Here is a 23,259-nt window from a genome sequence, read left to right as displayed (position 1 = left end):
ACCCTCCTTAACAGATTTTGATCTACCAGGTATATAGAGTTGGGGAATCATGTCTTATCTCTGATAGTATCCAAATGGCGTGTACTTTCCTAGAACTGTAATATGTATATTCCAAAGTGTCTGCTTCTTCCAAGTTTCCCATTTTGAGTTTTTTATCAGGCTGGTAATATCACTGTGGTAATTATTGTGATAAACAGATATGGGGTTACCATTTTGTAATATTATAAAATCATAGCTTGCTATTTCTGCTTAGTTTTTCATTGTCTTAATGGTAAAACTTTCTGTATATAAATGTTTTATGACATTCACAGATAGATGTAGTTATATCTGTTTGGAAGTGCTAGCTTTGATTATAACATGTATTATTCCATTTTATGACTTAGTAAATAAGGCTATAGTTACTTGTCACTATGGAAAGCATTATATTTTAAGTAAACTCAAAGTCTGCCTTGTTGGTGTTTGGTCCCTTGTTTGAAAATAATCAGTGGTCTCAGTCCAGTTCCTAGTAAAGAGTTGCCCATGTCGGGGGGCAGATAGAATCACAACTACCCTCCTTTTTGGGAGTTGGTTTAGAATAGACATGGAGTCTGAATTTTATCCTTGTCTGGGAGTGATCTTTCCATGCACTGTGGTGTTGCCATGTGGTAAAACTTGTATTGGCAGTACTTACAACACATCTGTGGGGGCTTGTTTGGTTTTGTTATAAATAGAGAACGGTATAGGCAGATGATATTATCTGTAACCCTAAATTCACTTTTAAAAATTGGGAGGCTGGGAGCCAAATCTGTTAGCTGTGCAATTAGACTATATTGCATTAAAGATTTATTTTGTATGATACATTTTTTTATTTGAATGTTGGAGAGAGACAAAAATACTAAAGAAAAGGGAGAGTTTATCAGGAAACAGATTCAGTACTCCATATTTATCTGCCTTTTTCCTGGAGTATTCCAGGTATCCAACAAGACCTAGAACCCTGTTTCTTGACACTCAGTTTCACAACAGCAGCTTGTTCCTGAGTAGAGACATATAGTATCTAATTGGTATGTTCTGCCAGAAATCCACCCATGAAGCCCAGGAGGTTGGTAATAGATTTCAAATGCTTTTATGAAAGTGATCTTAGCGTGTGTGTTAAAAATGATTAATTTGTTAGTATGCTTCACAGCAGGACACAAGTGCATTCTGCTGTCTAGGATATAGGTTTTCAGATGCTGTCCAAATATCTAGGACTTCATGGTTATTCATGTAAGGGAGCCTAATGGATTAAAAACGTTTTGTTCTTTTTATTTATTGTTGTCTAGGCCTTAAAATATTGGTCTTGGTATTAGACGTTTGTTTGAGGAGTAGCATTCTGAATTAAATTCTCATTCACTCCATACGATACACCATCATTGTACTTGCGTCAGATTGTATCAAATAACTCTAACTGCACTGTATGTCAAGTGCCCTTCATACCCAATGCAGTTTTTTGCTGTATGCATCTTATCATATGCAAGACTTCCCTGGATTTTGCAAAAACGTTCATTTTGAGAGAGAGATTCTCTCTCTCGTACTGTTGTCAGAAATCTGTTTCGTGTTCTCAATTCACTAATTGAACCCTTTTACCACTGATCTAGTAAGGCAGTCTTTCTTGCCATGTATGTGTTTAAACTGTGTCTTGAAATAAAACTTATTTTTCATTAAACCTAATGGAAACATTAAAATTTTTGAGTTTTGGGCAAAATGTTTAAAGGAAGGACTGCCACCCTCCCCCCAAAAGAAAGGGGAAACAAAAATATGATATTGTTAAAAGTGAGGCTATACTAACCCTTGCAATGAAATAATTTAGAACTTTTAAAACAAATTCATGGGGATTTTTTTTTTTAAAGAAAACCATCTTAAAATCTGATCTTTCAAAAACTGCGTTTTAAAGTAGCTTCGTGTGTGTGTGTGTATATATATATAATATACATACACACACAAACTCATACTACTGAGTCTCCCTGCTAATTGTGATGATAAAACAAAAACCATTTTCAGTGTTTTGTGTAGTGAAACAAGATGCTGTAAATGCACAAAATTGACAAATTGATTTTTTCTCCATTTCCACGTATAATAAGCCTAGTTATTAAAATATTAATTTCTATGTAATACTTAAATGTATATATATTTTTAAGTTGACAGTGTCCCTTTTGATTTTGTTATACTACATTGCACTGCTATAGGCTGTTATGATCTTGGCTAATTTCACTTATATGATGTGATTCAGCTTTATAACAGCCTTCGTGTAGACTTGGATTTTAAGATGACTAAGGTTTAGCAAATGGTCTTTAGAGTTACATTCTATTTAACTTTGCTTCAGTCTTGACTCTGACTGCCCATTGGGAATAGACTTGCTCATCCTGGGTGAGTCAGTGCTGTTCATCTGTAAATGTCTTATAGGAATCTTTTAAAATAAGCTCTGGATCTGCATTCTGTTGTCTGGTATTTTACTTCCCAGGTGAAGGAGAGGATTGGTATTGAGGTGATGGGGAAAAAATTCCACTTGGAAAGGATTATTTACAATCAGCTAATACACCCACAGTCTACTTAACCCATTGTCCTTTCCTATTCAGCCCATACTATAAAATTACCCAGACTTATAGAATAGCGCTATAGAAAACGTTGTGTCCTGCAATATGAAAGTGCATAAATGTTAAGGATAGGTATATTAAGAAATAGTTTCTTCATTTTCTTGCTGCATTTTGCAAGTGTGTCACACATTTGGTTTCCAAGGACCAGGCTTAGTTCAGGAGTACCTAATGTGGTTCAATGTGAATTCAAACACTGGAGTAGTACACTTCTCCTGCAAGGATTCCAGTGGCCTGTTCGGACAACATACAGCCTTATGCCTCAGAGCAAAGTCCTGTAGAGGTTCTCTATATGCTGGTGTACATCTGAAATTTCAAGGAAGGGCCAATGAGACTGACAATACACAGATCTGCCACCTTTTTACACCCATCTGAGGAAGCCACAAGTCCACATGGTCAAGGGTTGGCCCAGGTATGAGAGAGGTGTCCCTTGACCTTAGGGGGATTCCTTTTCCACAGGCTGTGCGCTGTGGCCAAGATTTGGAGATAAGCAGTCACATTCTTTTTGTGTCAGGCTGTCTTTATATAGATTCAGAAAGGCAGTTTCATGGGTGTGAATCAGTGCTGTGCTGTCTTTGTAAACATAAGAGCTATGTTTTGTTTGAAAATGAGTGCTTAAATTCTACTGAAACTGATGGGTAAATGTCCCAGTAGTCAGGGAGAGTTGCCTACTTTGCATTGGCAAATGGTTGAATGGATTTGTCTCTTTTTATAGAAAACAATTGACATTTTAAATGTCTCAGTCTTTAGTCTTCATTATTGCCATGATTTTAAACATATGTATTTCATTTAAAAAAACCCAAAACCCTACATTAAAAGTAGTTGTAAAGTCATGCACTCCTAAATTAGGAAGTGCCAGAATTAAGATGACTCTTGTGACCTTAATTTGGCCCCCTTGTGCATATGCACTATAATAGTTTTAATTACATGATCACATACTATTATTTTCAAAGAAAACTGCCTCATTCAGGGCACAGGCTGGACAGTCCTCACTGAATGGGTATCCAAGATTTTATTTTATCCTCCTTCGTTACGCCTTATTTACTGCACACCCTGCTCAGAATACAGAATTATTAATTTCCACATGGGCTTTTTATGGCACTCATTACTATAGTATCTTAATGCTTTGTGAACTTTAAGGGATTTATCTTCACAACATCCCGGTGAGGTAAAATGGTGGTATCCCTCTTTTACAGATGAGGAATTAAGGCATTGAGAAATTGTTTGATTTTGGGTACCCAATTTGAGTGCCCGTCAGCTGGAGTTCATCTACCAGTCAGGGCTAGCGTCTGATTTATTTTCTCAGAGTATTTACATTTTATATGTTCAGAATAGAACTCCCATCAACTTCATTAGCAGTTGTGATTTGGTGAGCACTTGTGCAAATCAGGCCACAGGTCCCTCATATTGGGCACTCAGAAAATGAGGAATACAGAGTTAGTGGCCACCTGTGAAAAGTTGTTTTAAGTGATCTGCCTAGCATCACATGCTAACTCTGTGGCACAGTCTGGGATAGAGTCCATTTCCCCAAGATGGCATTGAACTGTCCTAAACAGGAGACAATCCTTCCTCCCCTCCCCCCCCCCCAATCCCCTGCCACTTTCAATATAAAACCTTGATTCATTTCTTGAACACTATCAGTCCTATGCATTGACTGACCCAGGGATCTTCTGGAGAAAATAGTATGTGATCCTGTGATTAAAGACTATCTAAATGCATACACTTAAAGGGTCTGGATTAAGGCTGCATACACAGTTTTAATTCTGCAAAAAAAAAAGGAGTACTTGTGGCACCTTAGAGACTAACCAATTTATTTGAGCATAAGCTTTCGTGAGCTACAGCTCACTTCATCGGATGCATACTGTGGATGAAGTGAGCTGTAGCTCACGAAAGCTTATGCTCAAATAAATTGGTTAGTCTCTAAGGTGCCACAAGTACTCCTTTTCTGTTAGGTTAGTGTGGTAGTTAGAGTCCCGGCTGGGACTTCACCCTGGAGTTGGGGTATGCTCCATTCTCCCGGCTTCAAACCATGCTCATCATGCAGCAGGCCGATGCCTATTAGTGACCTCCACAACAGCTGTGTGAAGTGCTTGGGGAGTCCCATAGAAAGGTCAAGTGCAGCATCTAGAAAAAATTTCACCCTAGAACCCAGGAGTGGGATATCCATTTGAGTGCCCTCCTGATAGAGGCTGTGCTTCGTCCTGTGTCGGAGCCCTCCTGCTCGGACCCACGCCGAACACCTCGGCATCTGTGTGGAGCACGCCGATGTCACCGGGCTCTGCCCTGCACCGTTCCTCTTCACTGGTGCCTAAGAAGTGGCAAAGAAGAAGAAACCCCCGGCACCAGGGGGGAAAGGGGCTTCAGGCAAAGGACCTATGTCAGGCCATGTGCCTGCCTCGGGGCTTCCTGGGGATACCGCTGTGGTCAGACCCTCCCAGCCCAGTCAGGGATCCACCCCTGACCCTGGCTTCTCCCAGGGTCCTCATTGTCCAAAGCGGCTCCAGTGGCTAAGGAACAAAGAAGCCGACCGGCACCGCAGTCTCTGTACCAGGCTCCAGACTCGCTAAGACCTCAACACTTAAGGACAAGTCGGTCATGGGACTGCCCATAAGACAGTGGAGCACCCTCGGTTCCTGGACTACAGGTGTAGATCCCAATCTCTGGGCCTAGGACCCCGGCACCGTACCCTCAGTCTCTGATCAGAAGACCCAGGTCTCCAATGCCACGCGCTCTCCCTATGAGGAATGGGACATCAGAGTCGAGGCACCAGTCCCCATAACCCCGGTACCAGCAAGCTTCCCGCCAAACATCGCTGCAGCATAGGTCACCTTTGTCTAGACTGTCTTCCAGACATCAGTCCCTCACCGGGGTGGGATCGCTCCCCATCACGGCACCGGTCTCCACCTCCTTGGTACCACTCGTCAGGCAGGCACTGATCCTTGCCCTCATGTCACCGATTGCTCCCCAGGGTCAGTCAGCAGACTCAGACCTCAGTGGCCCCAACCTGGTCGCCAGAAGGGCAACAGTCTGAGTCGGATTGGGAACTCAGCCCCTTGCCAAGGAGAAGTGACTTGCTGCCGACCTGCGAGGCCAGTGTGGCATCTGCAGTAGTGGCGTGGCAGCAGGGACAGTGGCCCGCTCAATGGCCATACTGAAACCCATGGGGCGTGCTCGTAATGCTGGTCCCATATTCCCACCAGTCTTCCCTGACCGCCTCTGGCACTACCAGCACCAAATGCAACATGGGGACAATGCAGCAGGCTCCAACACCTACGGAGCCATCCCCGGAGAAGGAAGGGGACAGCTTCCCCGACAGTGTAGTTGTCGTCGTCTCCGGATGAAGTGGTGGCGGGTACCTCCCAAACGGTCAGTGCTCCCCAATGACTTCAAGGGGCACCAGGCCCTCCTTAAAAGGGCAGCTACCAATTTGAACTTAAAAATTGAGGAGTCTGCGGAGGAGTTCGATGACCTCTTTAATGTTATGTTCTCCTCTGCCCCAGCCCGGGTCACGCTGTCCGTCCATCCATCCAGGGGTCCTTAAGGTTGCTAAATCGCTGTGGCAGACTCTCTCTTCCATTCCACCTACTTCTAAGAAGGCAGAAAAGAAGTTTTATGTCCCTGAAAAAGGGTTCAAATATTTGTACACACGCTCTCCAGCAGCGTCATTGATCGTGTCTGCTGTTAATGAAAGGGCAGGCAGCGCCAAGTCAGTGGCACGTCGAAAAACAAAGATTTCAAGAGACTGGATTTGTTTGGCAGAAAAGTTAATTCGACGACCAGCCTGCAGTATCGGGTGTCTAACCACCAGCCCCTGTTAGACAGGTACAATTATAATCTGTAGGACTCCCTTAGCAAATTCAAGGAGGCCATCCCAGAGGACCAAGCCCAGGAGTTTGCCGCTTTGGTGGACAAAGGCGTAGCGGTGGTAAGAGGGGCCCTCCAGATGGCCTGAGACGCTACAGACTCAGTGGCCAGGGTGGTCGCCTCAGCAGTGACCAGGAAGAGCAGCTCCCGGCTGCAGTCCTCTGGGTTATCCTAGAAGATGCAGACCACAATTCAGAACCTCCCGTTTGACGCGGTGGGGATATTCTCTGAGCTCAAGGACTCAAGGCTCCACAGCCTTAAAGACTCCCGTGCCACCCTCCACTTCTTGGGCTTCATACCCCTCAGCAGGGCAGGAAGCCGTTCCATCCTCTGCCTCCCCAGTCTAGGTCCTGGGGACTACCCAGCTGAGCACCTACATGAGAAAGGATAGAGACAAGGGGTCTAAGCAGTGACACCCATCGTCTTCCCGTTTGGCCCTTCCAGGACCTAGGGAGGCCAGAAGCGACATTTTGATTGTGCACTCAAGGACGGTGCCCCAGTCACTTCCCAGGATCCACCCACTCACTCTTTCCTCGACCACCTGTGCCCCTTCCCGTTGGCTTGGTCTCGGCTGACCTTGGACCGCTTGGTGCTTGAAGTAATATGTACAGGTTACATCCTGCATCAGTGTTGGAGGGCGTTCGTTTCGTGGCTCCATTCACATCGGTGACCCCCGTCTCTGATGCCTCGGACCTGGAGTGGGTGATCTCAGTATGCAAGGCCATTGGTCGAGTCTCCATTGCTCCCTACACATCGTGAAGGAGCCCAGAGTGGTTCACTTGACCTGCGAAGCCTTCCTACCTCATATAGAAAGCACGGTGGCCCAGGTCCTGACGGACAATATAGCAGCTATGTTCTATATTAACAACCTTTCGTAACTGTTGTTCTTCGAGATGTGTTGCTCATGTCCATTCCGTTATCCGCCTTCCTTACTCCTCTGTCAGAGCTGAAAGGCAAGAAGGAACTGAGAGGGCATAGGGTCAGTGGCGCCTAATATACCATAGCATGAGTGTGACGCTCAAGGGGGAGCCACAGTCGACCCTATGGCCACTGCCAAGGCAAAAACCTCCAATGACTGTGCATATGGGTACGCGCACACACCTAGAATGCAATGGACATGAGCAACACATCTCGAAGAACAACAGTTACGAAAGGTAGGTAACTGTCTTTTCTTCTTTGAGTGCTTGCTCATGTCGATTCCATTCTAGGTGACTTGCAAGCAGTATCCTTGGAGGTAGGCTCGGAGTTCACTGTCTAGGCAGGGGTAGTCTATTTTTTGTCAAGGTCCAAATTTATTGATCAAAGATATAGTCAAGGTCCAGCCTCCAGAGAAGAAAATAATAATAATAATAAAAAATACCCCAACAGTAATGATAATAAGTAATGAAAACATTTCTGGGTCCATTTGGAATTTCTCATGCCCCACCAACTTTTGAGACAGCTGAACATTCCACTACACACCATAGCTCAACTCTTGCCAGTACAACCAAAATTAACAAATTATGATGATTGTGCTTAATTGATCAGCATTGAAATTGTTAATGTTGGCATTTAAATTGAGATTAGTTATTTGCATGTCTGCGCTTTTGTTTCCAGTTGTCTAAAAACTCAGGCAGATATTCTGGCCTCAGTTAACATTTGCATCACATTTTTAAGGTTTTCTTCACAGTTATGAGGGCTGAAGACTTTATTTTAAAATTAAATTTTAGTTTATCTAGCAGTTACTGAAATTTTAAAAAAACACAATTATGTGACCATTTATGTGTCTGCATAATCTCATTAGACCTGGGTATGATGAGATGCTTATTGCTTGGAATTATTTCACATACAAGCCATAGGTGAATCTTATGGGTTTTTAATGAATCTGACTTACTCCCTTCTCATAAAAAGAAAAGGAGTACTTGTGGCACCTTAGAGACTAACCAATTTATTTGAGCATGAGCTTTCGTGAGCTACAGCTCACTTCATCGGATGCATACCGTGGAAACTGCAGCAGACTTTATATATACACAGAGAATATGAAACAATACCTCCTCCCACCCCACTGTCCTGCAGGTAATAGCTTATCTAAAGTGATCATCAAGTTGGGCCATTTCCAGCACAAATCCAGGTTTTCTCACCCTCCACCCACCCACACAAATTCACTCTCCTGCTGGTGATAGCCCATCCAAAGTGACAACTCTCTACACAATGTGCATGATAATCAAATTGGGCCATTTCCTGCACAAATCCAGGTTCTCTCACCCCCTCACCCCCCTCCCAAAAACCACACACACAAACTCACTATCCTGCTGGTAATAGCTCATCCAAAGTGACCACTCTCCAGCAGGACAGTGGGGTGGGAGGAGGTATTGTTTCATATTCTCTGTGTGTATATAAAGTCTGCTGCAGTTTCCACGGTATGCATCCGATGAAGTGAGCTGTAGCTCACGAAAGCTCATGCTCAAATAAATTGGTTAGTCTCTAAGGTGCCACAAGTACTCCTTTTCTTTTTGTGAATACAGACTAACACGGCTGTTACTCTGAAACATCCCTTCTCATAGATGACAACAGGAGACATGGAAAGCATTCTGTTCAGAGGTGTCTTGCACAGGATATAGCTAGGTTAATTCACATTGCAATATTTTGAATTCACCTCTGGGCATAAAATTGTATGTTTGTATTGTCACCAAACCCCCCCCCCCCCACAACCTTTTAGATGAGGGAAAAGTTCCTTCTCATCTCCTTCTTCAAGTAAAGCTTGTTTGTGTGGGAGACAGACCTTTCTCTGCGGGCAGAGTGAGACTATGGAATTAACTCTCCCAAGAGCTAAGGACCATCACAGCCCTTACCATTTTCTGCTCCACGGGTAACGCACATTTCTTTGATCTTGCCTTCTCTATCGCAAACACAACAACAGGTTTATTTATATTAAAAATAATAATTTAAAAACGCTACCAAAACAAGATATTTCTCCTTCTGGGAACAAGCAACACTTGTCAAGTTGCTTAATGCACTGTTGGAAGTTGCTCAGATATTATAGTGATGAGTGCTGTATAAAAACCTAGATAGAATAGAGAATATGTACTGATGTCAGAAGAGGAGTTTGTTCAGTATATGTAATCAGTTACTTGATCTTTCCCCTCCTTATCAATAATAGAATTTTTTAATTTGCCATATTATTTCTATATGAATTGCAAATCATAGATCTGGATGCCTCAGGAACAGGTAAGGGGACACTGGGCCTTTCTGTTTGGTTTGCTTATTAAAATCCAACCCAGGTCTGTAAGGACTAGAAATTATGCTGGTCTACATCTAGTAAAATGAAGCATCTTGGATTAAACTGGTCAGTGTGTTTACATCACAAAATTCACTGTCACAGTTGATACCTAAAACCAACATGTCCCCACTCCTAGTGGTGTTTGTTCCCTGTATGTCGCAGTTGAGGAACACACTGCATGCTAGCCTGTCATTGCTACTCATGCTGTACTTGTTCTGTGGATATATTTATTCAGACTTTTAACAATAACAAAAGGGATTGGCTGTCCAGAGCTTTAGGCACCCCAATGTTAGTTACAAAAATAAAATTCAGCAGCAGGTTACTGCCAACAGAACTTATCTCCCTTTAAAACACAAACATCCTCCCCCAATTGACTTCCCTTATGTAATCCTCAGCAGCAGCCCATTCAGATGGATGCATCCTGCAATGTGCCATGAAGGTCAGCAGACCAGGACTACTACAGACTGAGGGAGGTGGAGCTTGTTCTGGCGCAGAGGGCCTCTCACAGGGAATGCTCTGCCATGGGGTTCTTCTCTTTTACTTTGAGAGGGATCTAGGTCAAGTGCCTCCACTGTGGCTGTATGGCATGAGGAGAGAGGCGGTTCCTCAAGAAGGAGCGTCCAGCCATTTAGGGCTTTCTGGATAGAGAGCAACACCTTATATTTGATCTAGAAATAGAGCAGTTCATTTTTCAGTGCAGTCAAACTAGTAGTACTCAGAAAGCAATAAAATTCACTGACTGAAGAAAAACACACCTAGCTGTGGTAACATAGAACACTTCCCTGTGATCCATTTCAATGGCTCCATTACGAGAAAAAATTATTTTAATTAGAAATGAACTGGAATGTAAGAAGATTTAGGATTTATTTGGTGCTATATATAAACATTTAAAAACAGTTGGGCTGGCTGTAAGTTTTGGTAATTTACCTATGGCTGCTTTCCTTATTTAAAAACTTAATTGTAAGTGTTCTGAAGTCTGTTTTTTTTTTTAAAAAAAAGGCATACATTGAAAGAGTTTGAATTTCTAGGAAAGAGAGAGCTGAATATAGACATTAAGCTTCTGTCTTTTGCCTGTTTTTTTCCCTTGTTTCCCTCCCCTTTCTTTTGAAGGACTTCATTAACACTGATAACATGGTAGCGAACAAAATAATTAACATGGGGGAAGGGAATTGAGGCGGTTACAGTGAGGGATGAGAAGTCCAACATTTTGCAAATAAAAAAAAATGGATTAAAAAAAGTATTGTTCATCTCACTGTAATGTACTGGTGAATGTCATTAGGGTTTAAATAGACAGTGTCAAGCAGTTTATCCTCAGCATTTAAGTTCTGTGTTGGGAGAGGTTGGATTCCAATTTTAAAATAAATTAAATGTTTGCATAATATTTTTAAATCAGTTTTTTGTTTGATTTTGTCACAAACGTGCTAGTGCATAAGAAGCTGAAGGTAAAACTGATTAGCATATTGTCATCAGTAAAAACTGAATAGCATGTAAAAAGTAAGCAAATAGAAAATTCTGTGTCTGCCAGTGCACATTATGGGTGATTCCTTAGATTAAATTGTTCGGTGTCCAGACTCCTTCACTTCCTCCTTTCAGCAACTCTTGCACATTCTCAATTATTTCCTGTTTCTCAGCAAAGAAACAGCTGGGATCATCATCATCATGATTAATGTTTTCCTCCATGTGTTAGTGTGAATTTTCATGGTGTAGAAAGGATGTGAATGTTCCCTTTGCAAAAATCTCTTGTATCTTCCATTGCTGAATCATTCTGCTCTCTACTTGGACCGCAACTCATGCAGTATCTTGTGCATGGACAATAAGAATCTTATAGCATCTTTTAGAAGAATTGCAGTTTGCCTTGGCCAGAGTTTCTAACCACGTCCTCTCCCTTCTCCCCATCCCTCCGCAAAGGTGGCTGAATTCTAGTGATGCTCTAGTGAGATGACAGGTTTCATATCAACCAAGATTGTTTTTATATTTCAGTGTATTGAGCGATCTGAGTTTGGTGGAAGTGTATTGATTTACCATCATATATCAGTTTTCAGTGACAACATTTTGTTTTTCCTTTTTTTCCTAAATTGTAGGAATACTCTGAAGATAGTAACTCTGAGCCAAATGTGGATCTGGAGAATCAGTACTACAATTCCAAAGCATTAAAGGAGGATGATCCCAAAGCAGCACTGAGCAGTTTTCAGAAGGTTTTTAGTTTTTAAGTTATCCTTTTTATTTATGTTAATGCTATAACCCACAATTACATTTGATCTACTATGAAATTGTTTACTTGGATTCAAGTTATTGGTGTATTTGATAGTGAAGATGCATTAATAATTCCCACTGATATTACCACATGAGGTTGTTTCCAGGAATTTTGAGAGAAACTTTCTGTAGTAGTGTAACTTATTAGTGCAGATGGGAATAAGTTTTCATCAGACTTCTTGGCTCCCAGACTGTTTACACACTTATAAATACCATACCGAGAAAATATATTGTTCATTGTTTAGTGGCACAACTGATTTTTTTAAAAATTTTTGCAAAACTATTAATCCTTGCAAAACTGTTAATTTTAATTTTTTTTATTCAGTTAGCTTGTTTGTCAGCTGTAGAGACCATATCCAATTGTCTTTTTTCTTAATTGAATAACCATTTTCTTTACTCTTACATAATGCATTACTATTGGTTACAATCCTGAGTAAAAGGCTTCAGGTTGTAAATGCCAACTGACAGAATACCTGTAGAAGAGTTATCATTCACATGAATTATATGCTTACTGTCACCAGAAAGTGGTGTGTTTAAAGATGATCAGTAAAAGAAAAAACATTAGGCCTGTTGGGCTTCTTTATGGTGCATAAAAAAAGCCTCTGAAGAGATTTGTTTTGTTGGTGGCTTTTTTTTAATTGGTGGTGGGAAAATACTCCTTTTTTGTTACACTAAATCGTCATCTCTGGTCTAACCTGGAAGACTCTCTAAGATGACTGAAGAACTAATGAAATGATTACATCACAAAGTCAGAATGAAATGTTGTGCAATTGAGAGAGGAAGGGATTTTTAGTCAGATTTTTTTCAAAGCTCTACTTTCTTGTGTTTTTGTTTAACTTCAGTGACTAACATTTTTGAGTAATGAAGTCTTTGATAAAAATCCATCACCCTGCCCCATCAGTTAAGGTGTGTGAATTAACAACAGCCTGAGGTCTGGGGCAAGTCCCCTAACACAATCAGGGATTGTCAGAATTGATGTTCCTTTCTAAGGTAGAAAACAAGCAGGAAAAAACTTTCAAGCCTCTTTTTATACCTTCATTAATTTTTTAAAAAGACACTAGCTCTTTTTTTTTTTTTTATCCCTTGCATGTCAGCTTTATAAACATTGGGATTTTGATGAAGAATTATTTTTCTATTTCAGGTTTTGGAGCTTGAAGGTGAAAAAGGAGAATGGGGATTCAAAGCATTGAAACAGATGATTAAAATAAACTTCAAATTGGTAGGAGTTGCAGCTATCATTTTAGGAAATGCTAAATTGCATTAATATTGCATTGATTCACAGTTTTTAAATTGTTATCCTTTCCTTATTTTTTATCTCCAAAATCGCGTTTGAAAGAAAGCTAAAACAAAAAAAATAATTCTCTAATAATCTCCACATAAGAAGTCATTATAGTTGCCACAGGGAATTTATATGGTCATGATTAACATTAACCTCATTATTAAGAAGTTTTGAAAGTTAGACCCACTTTTCCCTATGCACCCATCCCAAGCTACTGGGATAGATTGCTTGAGTGTAAATACAGCTATTATGTATATTGACACCTTTTTAAATAACATTGATGAGCTTGCTTTAAATTGACCAAGCACTTCAACCAAAACACACTGTTTAGGTAAAATATAAAACAGATTTATTAACTGCAGAAAGAGAGATTTTAAATGATTATCAGTAGTAGGCACAAAAGGTCAGAGATAGTTACCGAAGAAAATAAAAGGTAAGCACACAGTCTAAATCTCAAACCTTATTAGACTAAGCAGTATTTGGGTCAAGCAGTTTTTCTTACCCCTCTGGATGTTGCAGGTATATTACAGTTCTTAATACACAGGCTTTCCCTTTAAACAGGGACCGGTCTTTGTATGCCCAGCATTCTTGTTGCTTCCAGGATAGGTGGGGGAGGAGAAAGGTAAAAGCATGATGCCACTGTCCCCTATTTTATATCCTCAGTCCATGTGCCTAGAAAACACTAACCCAGACATGTCCTGGTGGGTTTTGCTGAGTGACAGCGCTGAGCAATCCCCCATTTTGTGATGCTTGTGCAGCCCTCTTGCAGCATTGTAAATCCCTTATCCCTGCTGATTAATAGTCATTTAACACCCTCCTGTTAGTGGATCTCCTCCTTTTGTTGTCACTGGAAAACTAGGAGTGGGCAACTCCCAAACTCACAACTAGGGCTGTAGATAAATTGCAGTTAACTCATTTAACTCATGCGATTAACTCAAAAAAATTATTTGCAGTTAATGACAGTTTTAATCGCACTGTTAAACAGTGGAATACCAGTTAAAATTTATTAAATATTTTTGGATGTTTTCTACATTGATTTCAGTTACAACACAGAATACAAAGTGTACAGTGCTCACCTTATATTTTTATTACAAATACTTGCACTGTAAAAATGACAAAAAAAATAGTATTTTTCAATTCACCTCATACAAGTATTGTAGTGCAACTTCTTTATCGTGAAAGTGCAACTTACAGACGTAGATTTTTTTGTTTGTTTTGTTTTTGAATGCAGTTATGTAACAATGTAAAACTTTAGAGCAGACAAGTCCACTCAGTCCTACTTCTTCTTCAGCCAGTCGTTAAGACAAACAAGTTTGTTTACATTTACAGGAGATAATGCTGCCTGCTTCTTATTTACAATGTCACCTGAAAGTGAGAACAGGCGTTCATTCACATGGCATTTTTGTAGCCAGCGTTGCAAGGTGTTTACATGCCAGATATGTGAAAAATTCATATACCCCTTCATGCTTCAGCCGCCATTCCAGAGGACTTGCTTCCATGCTGATGATGGTCATTAAAAAAATAATGCATTAATTAAATTTGTGATTGAACTTCTTGGGGGAGAATTGTATGTCTCCTGCTCTGTTTTACCCGCATTCTGCCATATATTTCATGTTATAGGTCTCGGATGGTGACCCAGCACATGTTGTTCATTTTAAGAACATTTTCACTGCAGATTTGACAAAATGCAGAGAAGATACTAATGTGAGATTTCTAAAGATTGCTACAGCACTCAACCCAACGTTTAAGAATCAGAAGTGCCTTCCAAAATCTGAGAGGGATGAGGTGTGGAGAATGCTTTCAGAAGTCTTAAAAGGGCAACACTCCAATGCGGAAACTACCAGAATCTGAACCACCGAAAAAGAAAACCAACCTTCTGCTGGTGGCATCTGACTCAGATGATGAAAATGAACATACGTCGATCCGCACTACTTTGGATTCTTATCAAGCAGAACCAGTCGTCAGCATGGATGCGTGTCCTCTGGCATGGTAGTTGAAGCATGAAGGGACATGTGAATCTTTAGTTCGTCTGGCACGTAAATATCTTGCGACACCAGGTACAATAGTGCCATGAGAACTCCTGTTTTCACTTTCAGATGACATTGTAAACAAGAAGTGGGCAGCATTATCTCCTGCAAATCTAAACAAACTTGTTTGTCCGAGTGACTGGCTGAACAAGAAGTAGGACTGAATGGACTTTGCTTTATTTTTGAATGCAGTTATATTTTTGTACATAATTCTACATTTGTAAGTTCATCTTTCATCATAACAAGATTGCACTACAGTACTTGTATTAGGTAAATTGAAAAATACTGTTTTGTTTGTCATTTTTACAGTACAAATATTTGTAATAAAAAATAAATATAAAGTGAGCACTGTAGACTTTATATTCTGTGTTGTAATTGAAATCAATATATTTGAAAATGCAGAAAACATCCACAAATATTTAAATAAATGGTATTCTGTTATTGTTTAACAGTGCGATTAATCGTGATTAATTTTTTAAATCGCTTGACAGCTCTACTCACAACATATTTCAATAATAGCAATCCCTCAAAATCTCATAACTTCATAAACACTACCAGTATACATATTTTGACAGAACAGTTGGGTTCAGCATATCATGACCTTTCATATGATATCTTACATGGCATGCTTTGTATGAAATATAATTATATGAGAGGGGTGGATATGGGGTTTCCAGGGTGATGCTTTGAGGTAGAGTGCCACCTTGCAGTTTTGATAATTTGTTTAAAGAAAAAAAATGGGCTGATGACATTTTACATATCAAGCTCAGCAAACAGAGAATTTTTAGAGTGTCTTATAAAGTTCAGTTTTTTATATGAATTACAGGTAACTAACGTGAAATATCTGTGACTGAATCCCCCCGGGTTGCAGCCTGGGACTGTGGGACCGCTGTGCCCCTTAACTCTTTCCAGCCTGGGCTATCTCTCATAATGCCTTGCTAGTGACCAGCAGCAAGCCCCTCCAGGTGCTGTGATCACTCAGCACAACAGCATGTGAAGCCCCACACACCCAGCTAGATTGCATGAATGCTTCGAGAGCCACTCATGACACACACAGAGAAAGGCACCAGAGCCAAATCCTCCCAGCACTGTACCTCAAAAATATACAGTTTTGCACTGCTCAAGATGGGCAGTGCAGATTTATTAATTGGTTCATCACTTCAGCAATGGAAAGTGGTTGTACACCAGCCTTTGTAACACCTGAGATTTGCCACACACTTCATACAAACTCACTGGTAAAGATAAACAGTTAAACAAATTTATTGACTATAAAGGATTTTAAGTGATAGGCAAAAAGTCAGAGTTCATTACCAAAAGAAATAAAATATAATCACGCAGTCTAAACACTCAACCGTATTAGACAGGGCAACAACTAGATTAAGCAGTTTTTTTCACCCCACTGGATATTGCATTCCTTAGTATACAGATTTCACCTTTGAAATCTGGGCCAGTCTCCTCTGTTGGGAGTCCTGTCGTCTTCTCAGTGTCTTAGTTGCTTGCAGCATAGGTGGGGACAGGAGTAGGGCCCAGTATGTGTCCTGTCTGTCTGGTTTATACCCTCAGTCCATGTGCTTGGAAAACACAAGTCCAGGCATGTCTGGGGGCACTGTTGAGTCTCCAAGCAAGGTTGAGCAATTCCCCTGGTGTGGCCTCATGTAGGTGAGTCATTGCAACTTAGCTCCCTTGCTGGATGATGGGTTGATACCCCACATGGGTGTTGCCTTCTTTCCTTGCTGTTGCCTCTGGGGAGCTAATGTCTGGCTGATTCCCCAACTTACAGCAAGTTTTAGTGACCGCCATACAACACAATTCTCATAACTTCATATGCATTAATGATATACATATATGGATAGAGAAATTACTTTCAGCAGGTCATAATCTTTCACCAATACCTTACAAAGCATGCTTTATGTAAGATCACGATTATATAAAAACAAGGAATATGGGGGTTCCAGGACGCTCCCCCAAGATATAGAATGTCACAACATCATTCACTATAATGTGTTGGTAGGAAATATGTTTTCTCACCAAATAATGTGGCCATGCTAATTCTCAAATAGACTTTTCTCTATTTAAACTTCTGTTCTGTGAAGATCCACTTAACTCACTTTTGACTGTGCCACTCATGAGTAATGTGGTGATCCTAAATAGGTGACAGAAAAATTAGAGCAATCACAGAAGTGCAATCACAGACATGCATCACTGCATAGTCTCTCTACTGTAATGTTTTTGGGTTTTCTGTGCATATTTATAGTTGTTAATATCTAATGGCAATGTTCAGTAAACAATTTTTCATGATTATGAATTATACATGTTTTTCCTCACAGACTAACTTTCCTGAAATGATGAACAGATATAAACAGCTATTGACCTACATACGGAGTGCAGTTACAAGAAATTACTCTGAAAAATCCATCAATTCTATTCTTGATTATATCTCCACTTCCAAACAGGTTAGATTATCATTCCTTTAATGTTGATGGTCCTCCTCCACCTGTCCATTTTTTGCCTTTTGGAAACCTGATTCTTGGTATAATTGGAGAACAGTTGTAATATTACATTTGTTACAGTATGATTAAATATTGTTCCCCACAATTTATTGATCATATGTTAAAAAATAACATGTCTTTAACTTTAATGTCCTCTACACAAGATTAAAGCAGGGTAGAAACTACTTTAGTATCTCTTACCTGGGATTTCTGTACAGCTAAATGTCACAAATGACATGTTTTTCAGCAAAGTGGCTACCACCATCAATAGGTTCTCAAATGTAATTTGTAGTTAAAATAACTCTCTCTACTCATTAATTTAGCACTCAGATACGGTAAGAAATGTGCCTACCTTTCTGACTAGTAAAGTAAGCAGACTAGGTACATGGGACCAGATTCATGGCCAAGCTCTGCTCTCTTTGTGCTACTAGAGCAGCATAAAGAAAGAAGAAAGCTCCCCTGAGCTCCTAGCTGGGGATGCCCAGCATGTGGAGAATCTCCAGCACACAGAGTTGACTTCTATGCCTTCCTTCCCTCTTGCAACACACTGGGAGGGACAGATGAAGTGGCTGGAGTGTGATATACTCTGGCAGTTCCAAGGATGGCAGTTCCTTAGGACCATACCGAATTTGGCAGTTTAGAGTATCTGTTCTAAGTTGTGCCAGGAGCTAGGACTGGAGAGAATCCGGGACTCATACCTGCAACCTGAAAGCCACTGGGCCCATATCCCAACTGCACCCAGCAGATAATCTGGACGTTAAGTGTACAGAAAGTTTCTCTCTCAACTTTCTAGATTATCTGATTTTAAAGAAAAATGCTATTGAACGCTCTGCAATTTTGGGTTTTACAGTTTGTTTCCATACAGGAACATCTTCTGGTCTGCTCTGAGCAGAACAGTCATAATTTTTTTTATTCTTATTTCATGCAGTATTTGGATAAGAGGGAGAAAATATCTTTTATTGACCCCTTCCCCTCCTATCCTTTTACCCTTGTTGATCTCTCTTTTTCAGTTTCCAGTAACAGTAATGCTAGGTTTTTATTAGTATTTTTCTTAGATACTTACATAACAATAATTTTATTATCTGCTTAAGATGGATAAGTAGCTTTGGTTCTTCACTAATATAATAAAAAATTGCAGTTTTTAAAACCTTGTGCAACTTATTTTGAATTAAAAGCTTACATCTGGGTGCTTCTAAATGCTTTTCAGTTCCAAACTTCAGTGAAATCTTCTATTTTATGGTAATGTTGATTATTTATTATGCTTAAGTTTTGTCATTTTAGTTGCAATTTCTGCTATTTATAAGTAATCGTTCAATAAGATGCAGATTTCTGTATCTTATTTGTGTTGAAGTTCAAACATGCACTTTTAGTTTGTTCAAACTGACTATATTAACAGGTACAAATTTGCTGTTTACAATTATAGAATTCTGATTTTTTATGCCAGATGGATTTGCTTCAGGAATTTTATGAAACAACACTTGAAGCTCTGAAAGATGCTAAGAATGATAGATTGTGGTTTAAGACAAACACAAAGGTAAAATATAAAAATAATATTTAGTTTTAATTTTTGCTTTCTATAACTTTCTTAAATTACAAGTCTTAATTTTATAAATTCTAAAATCCTAATTGTCCTAATGGCTTTAATTTTTTAATTACAGCTTGGCAAATTATATTTAGAACGAGAAGAATATGGAAAATTACAGAAGATTTTGCGTCAGTTGCATCAGTCATGCCAGGTACAGTACAGTAGATATTTTAAAAAAATACTTTACTACCCCAAAACTACTTGTAAAATCATTCACTGTAACTTTGTATTTAGTACTAATTTCACATCCAGTTTTCAGGCCAGGAGAATGGCATATCATTGGGATTTGTAAATAAAAATTAAATCTAATGCTTGTTTTCATTCCTTATCTGTTTGGTAACTTGAAATAAAAATCATAAAATAGTTATTTGCTGGTAAAAAGATGAATTTTTATAACCATCAGACAGTAACTGCATTATCGTTGCATTTCACTTAGGTTCGGGAATGAGAAGCATTTGTGAATTATTATTCCTTTTAATGTATTATTAAAATTAATACAAACTGTTCGGCAGAAAAAAACTATATTTAAATCAATAGAGAAGCAAAAATTCTAAATGAAGCTTAACCGTAGGTGAAAGCTTTGGCCTTTATTTCATTATGGAAAAAATATATATAGCCAGTTGCTTTGGCCAAATCAGCCCCCGGCTTTGCCTATCTTCTCCATCTTTATGCTGAACAAAGATGATGTACACCTGGGAATCTGGCCTATTATTAGCAATATTATGTTCATGAATACATCACTGCTCTCTTGCAGTGGTTACGTGGCTTTAACTTGTGTATACTGAAAGAAATTCATAAGATATGAAATGTACAGAAGGTCAACTCTTGAAGTCCTTACTCAAGCAAAACTCATAGTAAAGTCAGTATTTTTACCCAAGTGGAAAAACTTCAGAACTTGGTCCATGCTAGCTTCCTTGAACATTGTTTGAATTTCACTGGTTGTATTAAAAATATGGTATTTGGAAACTTCCTTATTTTTGGCAAGAGATTTCTGAAAATATTTAGTAACACACTTTTATATTACTAGAATGTGACCTCAGCATTACTTCAAGATTCACAGTATTCATTATTACTCTTTCCTAGACTGATGATGGAGAAGATGATTTAAAAAAGGGCACCCAGCTATTGGAAATCTATGCATTGGAAATTCAAATGTATACAGCACAGAAAAATAACAAAAAACTTAAAGCACTGTACGAACAGTCATTGCACATCAAGTCTGCCATTCCTCATCCACTGATCATGGGGGTCATCAGAGGCAAGTTTTTTTTATATTACTACTTTAAAATTCCTTTTGTTCAGACCAGTGTCACTTAACGTAAATTTAAACATATCTTATTTTTTTTGTTTCAACTGAAAATACATTACAGAAAACATTCCATATATCTGATCTCATTGAATTGCACTGGCAACTACAAAAGCATTAGGATTCACTAGAAGTACCTATTTACTGGCCAGTAAAGGTTGACTGATTTGTAATGAGAGCATGTACCATCTCTGAAAGCACCTTTCACCAGGTTATGGCTATCACTTGTCTCCTCTGCTGACAGGAAACCTGCCAGTTAGAGCAGTAAAAGGAAAACAATATTTCTCATTTGACTTTCTAAATAGTTTTTCTAAAAATATGTTGGACAGCTCCCATAAATAGATAATGTTGCTGTGCATTCTCTTTGAAGTTTGTCATTGGGATAAATTCCAACTGAGTAAATGTATTAATTTGCAACCTTTTAACAAAAAGCTTGCAAAGGTATACTTCCCTTTATAGTTACTGTGTGATCTTAGGAGTGGTTATTTTTAATAATACTTGAATTGGAAAGCCAAAAAAGAAGCAGCCGCCTTATATTGATGTGCTAATGCTTTTTCTCAGCAGTTTTCATGAATTTTAAAAATAACCCTGAAAATATATTCAGGAATCAGTTTAGACATAGGATGGTACATTTAGTAGGATCGTTCTGATAAATGGCTGCAAGCACACAGCTTCTCCTGTCATCATTGTTTTCTTTTCAGAATGTGGAGGCAAAATGCACTTAAGGGAAGGAGAATTTGAAAAGGCACACACTGACTTTTTTGAAGCATTCAAGAATTATGATGAATCAGGGAGTCCTAGAAGAACCACTTGCTTAAAATATTTGGTCCTAGCAAACATGCTGATGAAGTCCGGAATAAATCCATTTGACTCTCAGGAGGTATACTTTATAAATGTGCACGAGTCGGCTTAGCTGCTGCTTTTCCAGTTTAGTAGGGAAATTGGCATAAATACCTTCCCCCCCCCCCCCCCCACCTAAATGTACTTATTATGGTTTCTGTTCTGTGTAGGCTAAACCATACAAAAATGATCCAGAGATTCTAGCAATGACAAATTTAGTAAGGTAAGAAATTTTATATTTTCCTGAAGGGCAAAGCTACACTTGCTCCTAACCATGAAACAGATATTTTGGGTTTTTGGTTTTGTTGAAAATAATACAAACAGACTTTTTCATAGGTATCATACCAGCATTTCGGTTTGGGATTTTCAATGTTTCTGTTGTTCAGAAGCTTTCTATTTAGTGTGGTCTATATCAGTAATATTCAGACTGCAGCCCATGAGCCGCAAGTAGCTCTTTAATGTGTTTCCTGCGGTGCTTTGCAGCACATGATATTAAAATGGGGTGTGATTTAATCAGGATGCTTTCACTATGTTAACTAATTACTGTTGATAATATAATAATACTTAGTCATTTTGGTGTGAGAGTGTGTGTGTGTGTGTGTGTATGCATGCATGTATAATATATATATAAAACTAAATATTTCCCTTGACATACTGTTTAAATATGAATATATAGTACTATAGTAAATGAAACAATGAATTCACACTTCTGTGGCTGTGTTGAGTAATGATGATTGCTAATTTGGCTCCTGAACCACTGAGGTCTGAGTATCACTGATCTACACAAAATTCTCTACAGTACCAGTTTAAAAAGACCCCACTAAGAACATATACTACTTTGTTTTACAGCTCAAACAATAGATCATGCTGAATTCCTATCTAGTTTCATTAATGTTATTGTTTTTCCCTAAAGGCAAGTGTCTTCCAAATATCCTAATTCTGAATGATGAGATTTTATTGCAAGACTGGGGAACTGACTAAAAAGATGTTCTTTGTGGTTTGAACATCTGAGAGATCACATTCGTTTGCAGGTTTTATGGCTAAATAGCTTCCAACTATCAGCTTATTTACTGTGATTTATGTAGTGAAATTTTGATTGAACCTTGTATTCAGAAGCAAGAATTATATTTATAATTGATATAATTATATTTAATTGTATTTTTTGTATATAAAAGCTGCAAATTTAGTTCTTTTCTTTCCATGAGCTGATCCTTCTCTCTTATAGTTCACCATAATATTAAAAAAAACATTCACATGTGGTTTTTTGTTTTTTTTTTTCTTCCCTTTAGGAAATAACATGAGTGCTCTTTTTTGTAGAAGTTCAATATGTTGCATGATAGTAGCAGCCCAGACTCTTTATTCCAGTAATATATTTAATAATCCTGGAATAGAGGGTATTTAAAGAAATTTACAACTGCCTTTGTCACTGGTGTTTCAAGGCATTCAAAGTTTCCAAAATGGCCAATGCTGACTGTACAAATTCAAATTTGGTCATTTAGAATCTGATTTTTCAGAGTTGCTGACCACCTGCAAATACAGTGGCAGCTGGGAATGCCCAGGACTTCTGAAAATCAGGCCCGTTAAGCTTTCCTTGAAGGCTGATATGGTATGTTATATTAGTAGGATGATTTGGAGGCATTGATATGCAGTATTTTCACACATCAAGGCATGTGTGCCAAAGGAGTTTTCAGGCAGGGTTTTTTGGAATAGAGCTTTCAAGTCTCAAATCCTGCAAGCATGTGCATCCCTAA

The 23,259-nt window shown here is 39.1% G+C and overlaps 1 protein-coding gene across 2 annotated transcripts in view; it reads left to right on the top strand.

Annotated features, from left to right (window-relative positions):
• The window catches only part of COPS2 (COP9 signalosome subunit 2), a 34,617-nt gene that overhangs the window by 3,398 nt on the left and 7,960 nt on the right, over nucleotides 1-23,259 (top strand). The window contains exons 2-9 of one of the 2 annotated variants that reach the window (XM_073303959.1): nucleotides 11,811-11,924; nucleotides 13,124-13,201; nucleotides 17,616-17,741; nucleotides 19,222-19,311; nucleotides 19,436-19,513; nucleotides 20,446-20,620; nucleotides 21,370-21,548; nucleotides 21,679-21,731. In XM_073303959.1, the coding sequence (XP_073160060.1) occupies nucleotides 11,811-11,924; nucleotides 13,124-13,201; nucleotides 17,616-17,741; nucleotides 19,222-19,311; nucleotides 19,436-19,513; nucleotides 20,446-20,620; nucleotides 21,370-21,548; nucleotides 21,679-21,731 (893 nt within the window). Of the gene's footprint in view, nucleotides 1-11,810; nucleotides 11,925-13,123; nucleotides 13,202-17,615; nucleotides 17,742-19,200; nucleotides 19,312-19,435; nucleotides 19,514-20,445; nucleotides 20,621-21,369; nucleotides 21,549-21,678; nucleotides 21,732-23,259 lie in introns of both variants that reach the window. The other variant, XM_073303958.1, reaches the window with a different exon arrangement.

This window comes from Lepidochelys kempii, chromosome 10, assembly GCF_965140265.1.
Source record: "Lepidochelys kempii isolate rLepKem1 chromosome 10, rLepKem1.hap2, whole genome shotgun sequence".
In the NCBI taxonomy this organism is placed as follows: Eukaryota; Metazoa; Chordata; order Testudines; family Cheloniidae; genus Lepidochelys; species Lepidochelys kempii.
The sequence above is the reverse complement of the archived record's forward strand: the minus strand, read 5'-3'. Positions and strand labels throughout refer to the sequence as shown.